This window comes from Pyxicephalus adspersus, chromosome 5 (assembly GCF_032062135.1).
Source record: "Pyxicephalus adspersus chromosome 5, UCB_Pads_2.0, whole genome shotgun sequence".
NCBI lineage: Eukaryota > Metazoa > Chordata > Amphibia > Anura > Pyxicephalidae > Pyxicephalus > Pyxicephalus adspersus.
The window spans coordinates 141395384-141407630 of record NC_092862.1 but is presented as its reverse complement, the minus strand read 5'-3'; the positions used below and the strand labels follow the sequence as shown (position 1 = coordinate 141407630).

The following is a 12247-nucleotide window of genomic DNA, read 5'->3' as shown; positions in this document are numbered from 1 at the left end:
CTAGTGCACTGGAGGCCTGGTTTCCTGCAGAAGTTCCCACCACTGAGCGCTAAGTTCTGGAACCATGACTCCCAGCAGGGGAAACACTTTCTGACACACTCAGTAGTGTTGGATAGCATAGGTGCTCCTCGATCTTTAAGAGAATACAACACTTCATGGTTTTGGAGAAAATAAAATTTGCTCCACTTCTCCCTCTTTCCTTTATCCCAAGCCTTTTGGCTCCTTGTTGGGTGAAAGAGGAATCTATGGTGAACGATATGGGACTGGGGGAATGACAAGAGCTGTAACCAGTCTACATTCATGTTTGGTGTAAGTGGTCATCTGGCAGGGTGGTGAATTTTATGTTGTGAACTTGTGCTTTAAATATTATATTTGATAAAGGAAACCTCAAGAGGAAATGAGACAATTGTGGAGTTAAGCAATCATTTTTGCATGTTGTAGGATTTGTTATAGGATATTCATGAGAGCAAAATGGAATGCTGATTCTTTTGCAAAAGGTGTGCAGGACTTTATTGATGCCTGTGGTCCCACTGGGGATAGTTATGCTCTCCATTTGTCCTGATAACCACTATCTCTGATAAAAAAAGTGATGGGACGCTGGTCCACTGGTGGGACAAAGCCACCTGAAATGAAAAGGTCAAAGTTTGCCCCATCATCCATGTGCTGTAAACTACTTTGGCAGCATAAGTTGCAGATCTTGCTTTATGGAGCACCTTTACTGCTGGAAAAACCCAAGGTGGCTGCTTGTTCACCATTTTCCTACAATTCCTCTCGGCCTACATAATTAGGGGTATGGTAATGATTTCCTTAACCTGTGTACTTTATGCTGAAAGGTGCCCATTATTACCATTCCAAATAAAATGAGAAATATGATAGAAAGCTATGAATTTGGGACTTTGGGGGCTCTGCTGAAACGGTCCTCTAAAAACAATCATTTCACAGACAATGCCTCATTCCTAAGATTTATAAACTTGTTCTTAGTTTGACATAACACTCCATCAAAAAAAAAAAAAACGATAAAAATCCTTCTACGTTATCAAAATAAAAAAAAAGTGATCACAAGATTTAATTGATCTGTGTTTTCATTTTAGATCTAAGTGACCAGCTTCTGGAAGTGGTGGGACTGGAAGGTGCGATGGAGATGGGGCAGATCTACACAGGGTTGAAGAGCGCCGGTAGAAGACTTGCACAGTGCTCTTCTGTGGTTATACGGTAAGAATAATTTCACACATATAAATTGACCGATAATCGTTATGGATTGCTTCAAGTACCCACCGATGGGAGGCAGTTTGAACAGTATTTCTTCCAGGTTATATGACTGCTGTGCAAAGCAGATAAAGAAACCTTTACATAGGAAACATATAACAAATAACTTTGCTGAAAAGGAAGAGTCTTATAGGGAATGTTATTTTTTCATGGCAGCCCAGTTGGGTAATGCTCCACCCACTGGCTGAATCAGTACTTCTCGACCCCTCAAAAAACTTTCAGGTCTTCAGGGAACCCCGTTAGTGAGGTGATCAAGGAAATAAATGTTTCCTATATTGCTGGCCCATAGAAAGAATGTTATCCTTACAGATAGCCAAAAAGATGGAGTTCTGGTGACTTAAATTGACCTGAGAAGTCCAAACTAGTCATTGCTCAAGGAACCCCCACCAACCTCTGGAGGAACCCTTGGTCTTGATGTTTGTATAGGTTGCAGGCTATTTGATAAACAAGAAAATTGAGACCAGGTTCATTATTAAAGGTGTTCAGTAGGGTTGAGGTCAGGGCTCTGTGCACTTAAGTTCTTGTATACCAAACTGGTCACACCATGTCTTTATGTTGCTGACTTTGTGCACATGCCTTAGTTATGGTGGGACAGAAAAGGAGAATTCACCAAGTTGTGATGACAAACCTGATGGCTAAAATGTTTGTCTAAAATGTCTGCCTCTCACCAGAACGCAATTATTTACACAGGTGACCACAAACATTTGCCCATATAATGTAGATGGTCCTGGAGTGGGCAATGTTTTAAAAATGTAAGTAGATCCTAGCAGTCTTGGCAGAACTAATTATAGTGAGGGAAAGAAATATTTGATCCCCTGCTGATTACCTGTATGCAGGTAACGAGCTGAGATTAGGAGCACCCTCTGTAAGGGAGTGCTCCTAATCCAAGTTTACAGTACCTGTATAAAAGACACCTGTCCACAGAAGCAATCAATCAATCAGATTCCAAACTAGCCACCATGACCAAGACCAAAGAGCTGCCTAAGGATGTCAGGGACAAGATTGTAGACCTACACAAGGCTGGACTGGGCTGCAAGACTATCACCAAACAGCTTGGTGAGAAGGTGAGAACAGTTGGCGCGATAATTCGCAAATGGAAGAATCACAAAATAACTGTCAATCTCCCTTGGTCTAAGGCTCTATACAAGATCTCCCCTCGTGGAGTTGCAGTGATCATGAGAACGGTGACAAAGCAGCGGGGGGAAATTGTCAATGATCTCCGGGCAGCTGGGACCATAGTCACCAAGAAAACAATTGATAACACACTTGCAGAGCCCGCAGGGTCCCCCTGCTCAAGATAGCCAATTGCCAATGAACATCCGAATGATCCAAAGGCGAACTGGGTGAAAGTGGTGTGGTCAGATAAGACCAAAATTGAGCTATTTGGCATCAACTCAACTCGCCATGTTTGGAGGAGAAGGAATGCTGCCCATGACCCCAAGAACACCATTCCCACCGACAAACATGAAGGTGGACACAATATGCTTTGGGGGTGTTTTTCTGCTAAGGGGAAAGGACACCTTCACCGCATCCAAGGGACAATGGACCAGGCCATGTACCGTCAAATCCTGGGAGGGCACCTCCTTTCCTCAGCCAGGGCATTGAAAATGGGTCGTGGATTCCAGCATGACAATTACCCACAACACACAGCCAAGGCAACAAAGGATTGGCTCAAGAAGCTCATGAAGGTCCTGGAGTGGCCTAGCCAGTCTCCAGACCTTAATCCCATAGAAAATCTGTGAAGCGAGCTGAAGGTTCGAGTTGCCAAACATCAGCCTCGAAACCTTACTGATTTGGAGAGAATCTGCAAAGAGGAGTGGGACAAAATCCCTCCTGAGATGTGCTCAAACCTTGTGGCCAACTACAAGAAACGTCTGACCTCTGTGATTGCCAACAAGGGGTTTGCCACCAAGTACTAAGTCATCTTTTGCGAAGAGATCAAATACTTATTTCACTCATTACAATGCACATTAAGCTCTAGTTTTTGAGCACTGGGTTTTTGAGGGTTCTTTTGTTGTTATTCTGTCTCTCACACCTTCAGGAAACCTACCATTACAAATATAGACTGGTTATTTCTTTGTCAGAGGGCAAACGTACAAAATCAACAGGGGATCAAATACTTCTTTCCCTCACTGTATATGCTGTCCTTCAGGGCATACCCACGTTTATACCCACGTTCAGACCCTATCTGCATGGAGTTTGCAGGTTCTCCCTGTGTTTGGGTGGGTTTTCCCAGAGTACTCTGGTTTCCTCCCACATTTCAAAAACATGCATTTAGGTTAATTGGCTTCCCCCAAATCGACCTTAGACTGTATTAACAACATATGACTATGGTAGGGACATTAGATTGTGAGCTACTTTGAGGGACAGATAGTGACATGACTATGGACTTTGTAAATCACTGCATAATTTGTCAGTGCTATATAAATAATGGTTAATAATAAAAAAGTATAATAATATAAAATTTAGCAGAGTCAACAGTTTAACTATTACCTGCATTTATTTTTAAGGACCAGCAAGTCACTTCCCATGCAGATAGATGGAGAACCTTGGATGCAGACGCCATGTACGGTAAGTAATAATTATTATTACTTGTAAGGTATTTTTGTAAACATAATAGACTCAAAGTGAAACAATTGGCAAACATTTTTTTTAACTTTGGTATAGGTGGGGAAGGGTTGGGACTTCTATCTGGGGTAAATTATTTTTAACTGTGTCCTCATTGGGGAAACATGGAAATCTTTTTTGTTGGGAAAATTGAAAGGATTTTGCACCTGATCTTCTTCGGACGCACATGCGTAGAAGTCTCTGTCTGGCCTGAGCATGGATCCATGCCTCTGCTTTCAAGGGTGATGCAAAATTGACCAAACTTAGAAATCTTATGTAGGTTGAATAACCTTCTACTTTAAATCAGATTACAGAAAAGTTTACCAATCTAGGAGGAATGTAAGAAAACTCTGAACTTGTAACACTTCAGTACTCCAATAATAAATCCTATTGAAATGACTCTTACTTTTTTTTGATACTTGGAAGTCAAAGAGGCTCTCAATTTAAACATTATGGGACACTCTCAAACTCAAGCCACGTGTACAATGAACAACATCCTGGTTGTCATCTGTGGCAGCAACACTGCATCCTAACTTACATTAACATAAAGCCCAACTGCACGTTTAGTTTAAAAAAAAAAACAGTTTCAAAATAATTCAAGATACATCAAGAGATTTCATGGAAAGGATCCACAAGCGTTTTTGTGCAATGCAGCCACATCCTGAAATCCTCCCCCATGCTGTGGTGCAGGATGCATGTAGTCGCAGTGGTCTATTTGTAGATCTGACATACCCATTGCTAAATCAGATGTATAGCTTTCCATTTCACAGGGAGTAGGAGCTTTTCTGATTGGAGAGCTTTAGTTCTTACTTAGCAGATGGCATGTTGCACAGAGCCCACAAAAAATTCCTACTATGCAGTATGCTGGCAGGGACAGGCTTTTCTACCATGCAGATAGTGGAGAACATTGGACGCAGATACCATGCAAGCTAAGTAAATGGTTTGTAATATCTATGGAGAGACCACAGAAGAACTCTTACATGCATCATGTATGCAGATGGATGGGGAACCCTGGATCAGACACCATGCATGATAAGTAAATTACTGTAGGAGATCACAGAACAATCATTTTCTGCAGCATGCTTTTCTGAGACAGCAATTTCTACTGCTTTTTAAAGAAATGAACTATACGACTGTACAACTTTTGTTTTGATGTCCTTGGAATGCACTTTGCCGATTTAAATTGAAAGTTTAGTTGGGCTTTAAAAATCTAGCCACTTCTGAAACATCCTGTATTCTATACTTATACTTAACATAAAAATGTTCTGCAAAAAATTTGTTAATTTATAAACCAAAAAATAAATGAAACATTGACAAACACCATTCTAGTTTGATTTGGATTGGCTGCTGAGGGTCCCTGCCCTTTGCACATCTTTTACCATTGCTTTATATAGATAATGTTTTAATGTCCAACCTTCAATGTTTTAATACCATGGTTCACCTCCTCCCAGACCTGTTTGCTCCGGATTGACAGCTATCTACAGATGTATCTCCTGTTTTGCATAAATGAATGGTGATTTGGTAATTACAGTTTGTCAAAGTCACAAAAATCACTTCTCTCTCCCACTTACCTTCCAGCAAAGACTAGCTCCCAGAAAGTGTTAGTATAAATTATAGCTAGGCTGTATTCCTAGTTTCACGTTTCTCCGCAAGCACTTTGTGTGATTGTTCAGTTATTTACTGCATAAAATATGAATTTCTGCATAATGGACGTTTCTTCATCGCTTCCATTTACAAAAAGAAAAAAAAGGGAAAGTTAAGTAGAAAGTAAATAAGCTGTGGATTTCACAAAATAATACTAACACTCATCTTTGGAGCTCTATGGCTTCATCAACAGTTGTTTTGTAACTCTTTATAAAAAGTCTATTCTATTATTAGTCTATTATTAATTGTTACATTATCCATTATTTAAGTGAGAGTACATGTGGATCTGAGCAAAGTTTTTAAAGGAGGTTTAATAGTTTTGGTTAAAATAGAAATAATCTGCAACTGCAACAGCAATTAATAAACAATAAGCCTCAATGAGGTTTTTGCATATTTGTGCAAGAATGGAGTTGATGTTCTTACATTATTGCAGAATTACCTGGCAAAGTTACCGGCACTGTGATGTCAGAGTTCCTCTTCATCTCTCATGCCTTCATCTTCTCCTGGTCTTCTTCTCAGGTTCTGAGTCTATGGCCTCTTCATTGGCTGAGCCCAGATGATGTATGCATATGTATGCATATGGAAGTTACTTATCCCGAAACAGAATCGTATACGCATGTGTGACTTGGTGTACTTTTAAAATTTCTGAACAGAAGAGCCTCCTTTTAGTATTTTTTATTATAGACTAATTATTGTGCATGTTCATTCACTTAACCCTAAAAAACTCTCCTTGTAAACACCAACCCTCCCTGTGACCATAGTACTAACCCTTCTTTTGATCCTAACCCAAAACCGCACCTCGCTGACCCACCCTTATCCTTACCTCTAACCCATTTTGTGGCCCAGATACGAAGGGTTATTTCAGACCCCTGGAGAGTTCTTCAGCGTTATGCTGTTGGTTGAGACCTCTTTTTTGCATGTGGTTTGGATAGGACAGCTGACGATTGAAAGGCGGTTCCCAAATCTTTTTGCCCCTGGTACGGTATGCCTCTACTGGCCTGCAAGGCAGCAGATTGCTGTGCATTTGGGAGCAGCCAGCAATGCAGTTTGACACTGAAAGTCTGAAAGGGTCCTAACACTCACATAAACCTATATCCTTATGCTTGCTCTCTCTTTAACCCTAACATTATCCCTCTCTTACTATTCTTGAAATCTTAACACTGTCCTTCATTATCTTCCCTTTAACCTTAACAATGTCCCTCCCTTACCTTCCTTTTAATCCTAACACTAACCCTTTATTTAAAGAGACCCTGTGTCTAGATTATTAATTAAAAAGTCATCTTTCCTACAGTACCTAAGGAATATTTATCCTGCTAATTGCTTCAAACTTTTATTTAAAAGCCTCCCTTAGCTTGTAGTCAAACATACCGATGTGCTATGTTGGCGTTCAGCAGCTGCTATTCTCACTTTTACGCTCTGCTTAGCTCCAGGATAACAGCGGTGATGGGAACACCATGCACCTTTCTTATCAGCACTCCCCGTGAAGGGTTCCTACTATCATTGCAAGGAATACCTGGAATCTGCACACAAAATCCAATAAACTTGTGTCAGGGTAAATTCAACACTTCTCGGATACGTTGCATTCCGTGGCAATTTGAAAGGCTTAAAAATAAGAAGCATAAAAAGCATAAGAGGATTCTGCAGAATGACTTAAACAGAATATAGACAGGGCATCTTTACCTATATAACTAAACATTACTGCTACTCATCCTGTAGCCTTAACATTAAACCCTAGAACTAGCCATGCCCTTAACCCCAATTCTAACCTTGCCACCCTAGCACTTAAGGAAACCTGTAGTAAAGGACCCACTGGCTGCCATCACTGAAGTCAATATTTGCCTGGTGCTCATTCTGATCCAATGGCTTCAGCCCTTTCTGTATCACTGAGCTAAAGCTGGCATGGTGAACAAAAGTTATGACCTTATCCTGATTTTTATCTTCCGCACACATATCCTAGGTCAATGTCCCAAGTAGTCCAGAGGACAGCCAAACAACTAGCATTTGCAGAAGAAGGTCATTAATGGAATGCTTTGTGTTTTTTTTAATTAAAGTTTTTTAATGAAAGTCTGGCACACATGAGCTTGTGCACATTTTTAGTCTCATCAATGCATGGTGTAGTCCATTACTTCAATAGGCATTCAATGCGCATCCAAGGATAAAACATCCTTGTCTAAAGCTCTGTATAGATGTCAGATGTTTGTTGCTGGATTTATCTTTCGTGATAGTTTCCAATGACAGATACATGAAAAACTGTTGTGCACACAGTGCCATTCTATTTTATGGAGAGGAAAGGGGAGATCAAGTGAGCGGAACCCCACTGTGTTCACTTCTATAATAATGATGTCCGGGTAAACATGCTAGACTTTTGCCCAAGACGAGCCCGACTTGGTCATCAATCATCTGACATATGTACATAGCTTCGGAGGCACGAGCATTTGTTTTATCTGTGTATGTGTAATTGAATGTCAATAAAATAAAAACAAAACCAGCATAACTTTATGCATACCATGCATGTTCCACATAAAAACACCCATGATAACATGTGTAAGGCAGTGTACATACACTCTAATGTTGTCATTTTGATTGTCTCTAGTGACAAAAGACTGAAAGATGAAAGAACAAGCACTGTACAGCGTCATTCTGTTCTATGAAGAGGGGAGGGGGCGAACAAGTGAGCGGCACCTTGCTGCGCTCTTCTCCCTTCACTTGTATTGCAGTCGTTCATTGTCGGTCGTTCATGGATCCACCAGGACGGATCCATGAATGACGTCAGGCGACCTCTGTACACATGGCAGATTCTCTCCAGAGACGAGCATGACCACTTACGTGTGTACATAGCCTAAGTGTGCACATTAGTATGCAACAGTGTAAATGTGATATAAACATTCATTTATAAAGATTTATACATTTATTCCAAAGGTGAAAAGTTGTAGAAAGAAGATGGACTGAGGGATTTGTGTCCGATGAGGGACATTCAGGAGAACGTTGCTTTTTAATACGGTTACACTTTTTTTTGTCTCTTTTTTATACTATGTGCATCATAAGTACATTTGTATTCCTAAACGGCTGTGAGTGCCTTGGAGTGCATTTAAATGCAAAGCATTCATGGCACCACCATAATTTATTTCCTTTTTCACATTTCATACAAGATGGGTTTTTAGCCAAAAAACACATTAGATCAGCTACTATCAAGGTAATCCGTTTGTGGGCCAAGTTCACTCTATCTTGGCAGCCATACAGAGCACAAACGGTGAACAAATTTATAACTATTTTCCCTGCCCTCTCCCCGCTTAGTAAAGCCGAACAGGACTCACCAGGACAAACAAAGCAGAATAGTCATACCAATGACACATTCTCATTGCTGTGGATAGAAATATTTAAAGAAATTAAAAATTTTAATTGTATCAATCACTACTGTATTTTTTTTTTAAACAATAGCTTCTGTTTCTTTTTATTTCATGATTATTCATCATTCTGATGTATAGACGCCTATCAATGATGTATTGTTTAAAAACATGTCTCCTTGCCCCTTATTCTACATTTGCACTGCACTATTTTTCTAGGTGTGGCACTGCCCTTGCTATATTACTTTGCCACTGAACACTTTGACCCTCTCACACATTGCATAACACCCACCATCACCCAACTCATTTCCTCAGAGCCTAAGCTGTCATGGACAAACAACCTGCAGAAGCATTATCATAAAGCTAGGGCTCACAGTTGAATGCTGCTGAGAATGGCGCTCATGATACAATGTGATCACTATTCCATGTGACTTTGAGGAATGCCCGCTGTTGGAGAAGCTAATAGAAGAGGGGGACCTTGTATGTCTCCTTGTATGTAATCAGAAATGTTATAGAATTAGGGTATGTATTAAGAAAATTTAATTTATGGAGTGTGGAGGAAAGGGGGGGTTAAAAAGAAAGGTGGGAGGAATTTCTGTGCTATTTTTACCTTTAGTTCTGGTGACCACAGTTACTAGAGATGTGGTTTGAGTTCACATGAACTTAAAGAGGAACTCTAAAAAGCCTAAAACAAAAAAAAATGCATTTACCTTCAATCCTGTCAATCCCGTACCTTCAGTACAGTCGATCGATCCAAAGGGGTCTTCCATCGGGTCCCCCACCATCCCGGCATCTATCTCCGAGCCGGCGTCGACCTTTGCCTCTTCTTCCTGGTTCTTCTTCCTACATCACCTGACCCAGTCGCGTGATCGGGTGATGTGGATTGTAAACAAAAACTTGCCGTTCTCACTGCGCATGCGTGAGATCGGCAAATTTTTCTATTCTCACAAAAAGGCTTCTTCTGAGCACCCAAGAGTATCCCAGGATGCGTGACATAGGTATCCTGAGAGGCTTTGCTCAAAAACAAAACAAAAAGAATTTTTAAAATACATGAAAAGTTGTCTACCCTTTGTGAAATTTAGGTACGCTTTAAGTTCCTAGGTAAATTCTAGGTGCTTGCCATTACTTGAAGTGGAACTTTCCACTTTCAAAACTTGGCATCAGGTAGGACTTTATTCCAGGAAGCGACAAGTCCCCTCCGCAATAAGTATTCTTTCCTGCCTGATAGCCGCTCATCTGTCCAAACTCCTCATCTGACCTGGTCAATCAAGATCAGAATGTGGAAGAAAAGAGGAAAGGAGGTGGCTTTCCCTGGGATGTAACATAGACAGGTGAGTATCCTCAGGGTTTAGTTCTGCTTTAAGTTTGCAGACTAATGTGTATCTTCTCAAGTGACAAAGTGGATGACTTACCAAAGGAGTTGGCATGCCAAAAACTGACTCAAAGCAAACTGCTCTCTGAATGGTATTTTGCAGGGATGTTGCAGGGAATTAGTAAAAGAAATACTGCCAACTGGGTTGGCGGCACAATGCTTGGTGCATTACATTTGGCTGGTGGAGATGGACAATCTCCATTGTTTACCTTATTAATGGGCTATGATTAGAGCCCCTTCTATGGTTAGCTGAATGGCACAGATTTTACTGTGTGCACCATGATGACAGATCCAGGACCCTGTCATTGCTGCATCCTAGGAAGCCTTCATCCTCCCCGTGTGTCCACACCGGACTTTTGGATCCTTTTTACCCATTGGATGGCCAATGATGATGTAACTCCTGCCAATGTCCCCTTTTTCAATGAGCTCTACCTCTTTGCAACTTATTTTTTTAGGTCTTTAGCTTTAAAAAAGATACAACAGATGCACTGCAAACAATACCTGGGGAATTTTCTCCTATTGCTAAATATTACAAAGACAAAATGGTGGACTAAATGGATTGAAAATCCAAAGTTTTTACAATTGTCACCAGAACAAGAGGTCGGAGGAACTTTACAATGAGAATACCTGTTCGGGTGACAGCATAGTAAATCAGAGATTATTCTAATTTAAAAGGATTTCTTGTTGCAATTCTACGACTTAGGCAAGGTAGATCTACCCAATTGGAGACAGAAAAGAATAAACTGATGGATTTTAATCTTCTTTAACAGTAAACAAACCTAAAAGAAAAACATGTCCATAAATACATTTCATCTTAAAATCTCATTAATCTGGAACCCTTAAAAAAAAAAATATTAAACATTTCTAGTATATAAGTGGAGTTGTTACACCAACGTTCACAATATTTTTTTAATAGTAACTCACATTTTTACATTTTCGCCTTTTTGTAGTTTTGTGTGTCTCTTTTTTTTGTTTTATTATACAAACTATAGATTCCCCGTGAAGAATGGCAGACAGTGCGTCAGACGGTTATGTAAAGATAAACTTTAGAAAGCATTTAGATTTCCTTTAAAGCTTGTGCCAATTTGTCTCTGTTAAAGGAAAAAAAATTCCTGACCTCAAAATGACTGTCAGTGAAATCCCTGGGTCAACATTTTTATTGTATTTTATAAGTGAATAAGTAAATATATTTATTTTCTTACCAATTTCATCATGTTTAAATGTTTTCAATGGATCCTCTGCTACCAGTTTCTCTGGAAGAAGATTCCATGCTCTCCTGGCTTTGCAGTAAAGAAGCTTTCCAAATCAATTTTGTATTACTTTTCTGCCATCTGTAATGGTGGCTTCTGATTTTCTGAAATTTATATGGGGGGCACTTATACAAAACCATAATTTGGCTATCTAAATTCTATTACTTTTATATTAGCTACATTGTAAAATTTTAGGTTTCCAATCACTTCCTGCCCTATTTACAATGGGCACCAGGGCAAACAGAGAGGGCAACTTTTCCCAGAGGACGGGGGAAGGGGGTTTAGACAAACTGGGATCCTGGGCAAATTTGAAGTGGGGAGGACCCAAACGTACAGCATTGCAGCTCTCTGCACCCTATGCCAGTCTGTCAATTAGAGATTTGGGCAATAGCCCAGGGTGCCCCATCTTTAAAATGGGCACAGACAAAAGTAGAAACCAATGGGGGTTGCTAGCTTTTCACTGCCATGTCTGGAAAGTCATGCCCTTTATTGTTTTACATGGTATGGCACTTTTTTAAACGCTCAGAAATATTACCTAATGCTGAACCCCCTCTGTCTAAAGAAGTTTATATTTTTTTCATTTAATCTCGGTTCTCTTTGAACTTTTTTTCCAGGGTTCTGTAGCCCTATGGACTTTTATTGCGCTGTGTCCTGGAGGCTGCAGATGATCCCATAGAAGTCTATGGTTCTGTAATGCTCAGGCTGTATTGAAAAGTAAAGCCTGCAGTGCAGGATGTGAGCACACAACAAAACTGCACCCGTCA

General features: G+C 40.2%; 1 protein-coding gene across 1 annotated transcript in view; it reads left to right on the top strand.

Annotated features, from left to right (window-relative positions):
* Positions 1–12247, top strand: part of DGKB (diacylglycerol kinase beta) — a 293858-nt gene that overhangs the window by 261002 nt on the left and 20609 nt on the right. The window contains exons 24-25 of the mRNA XM_072412954.1: positions 1092–1212; positions 3777–3837. Of these exons, the coding sequence (XP_072269055.1) occupies positions 1092–1212; positions 3777–3837 (182 nt within the window). The remainder of the gene's footprint in view (positions 1–1091; positions 1213–3776; positions 3838–12247) is intronic.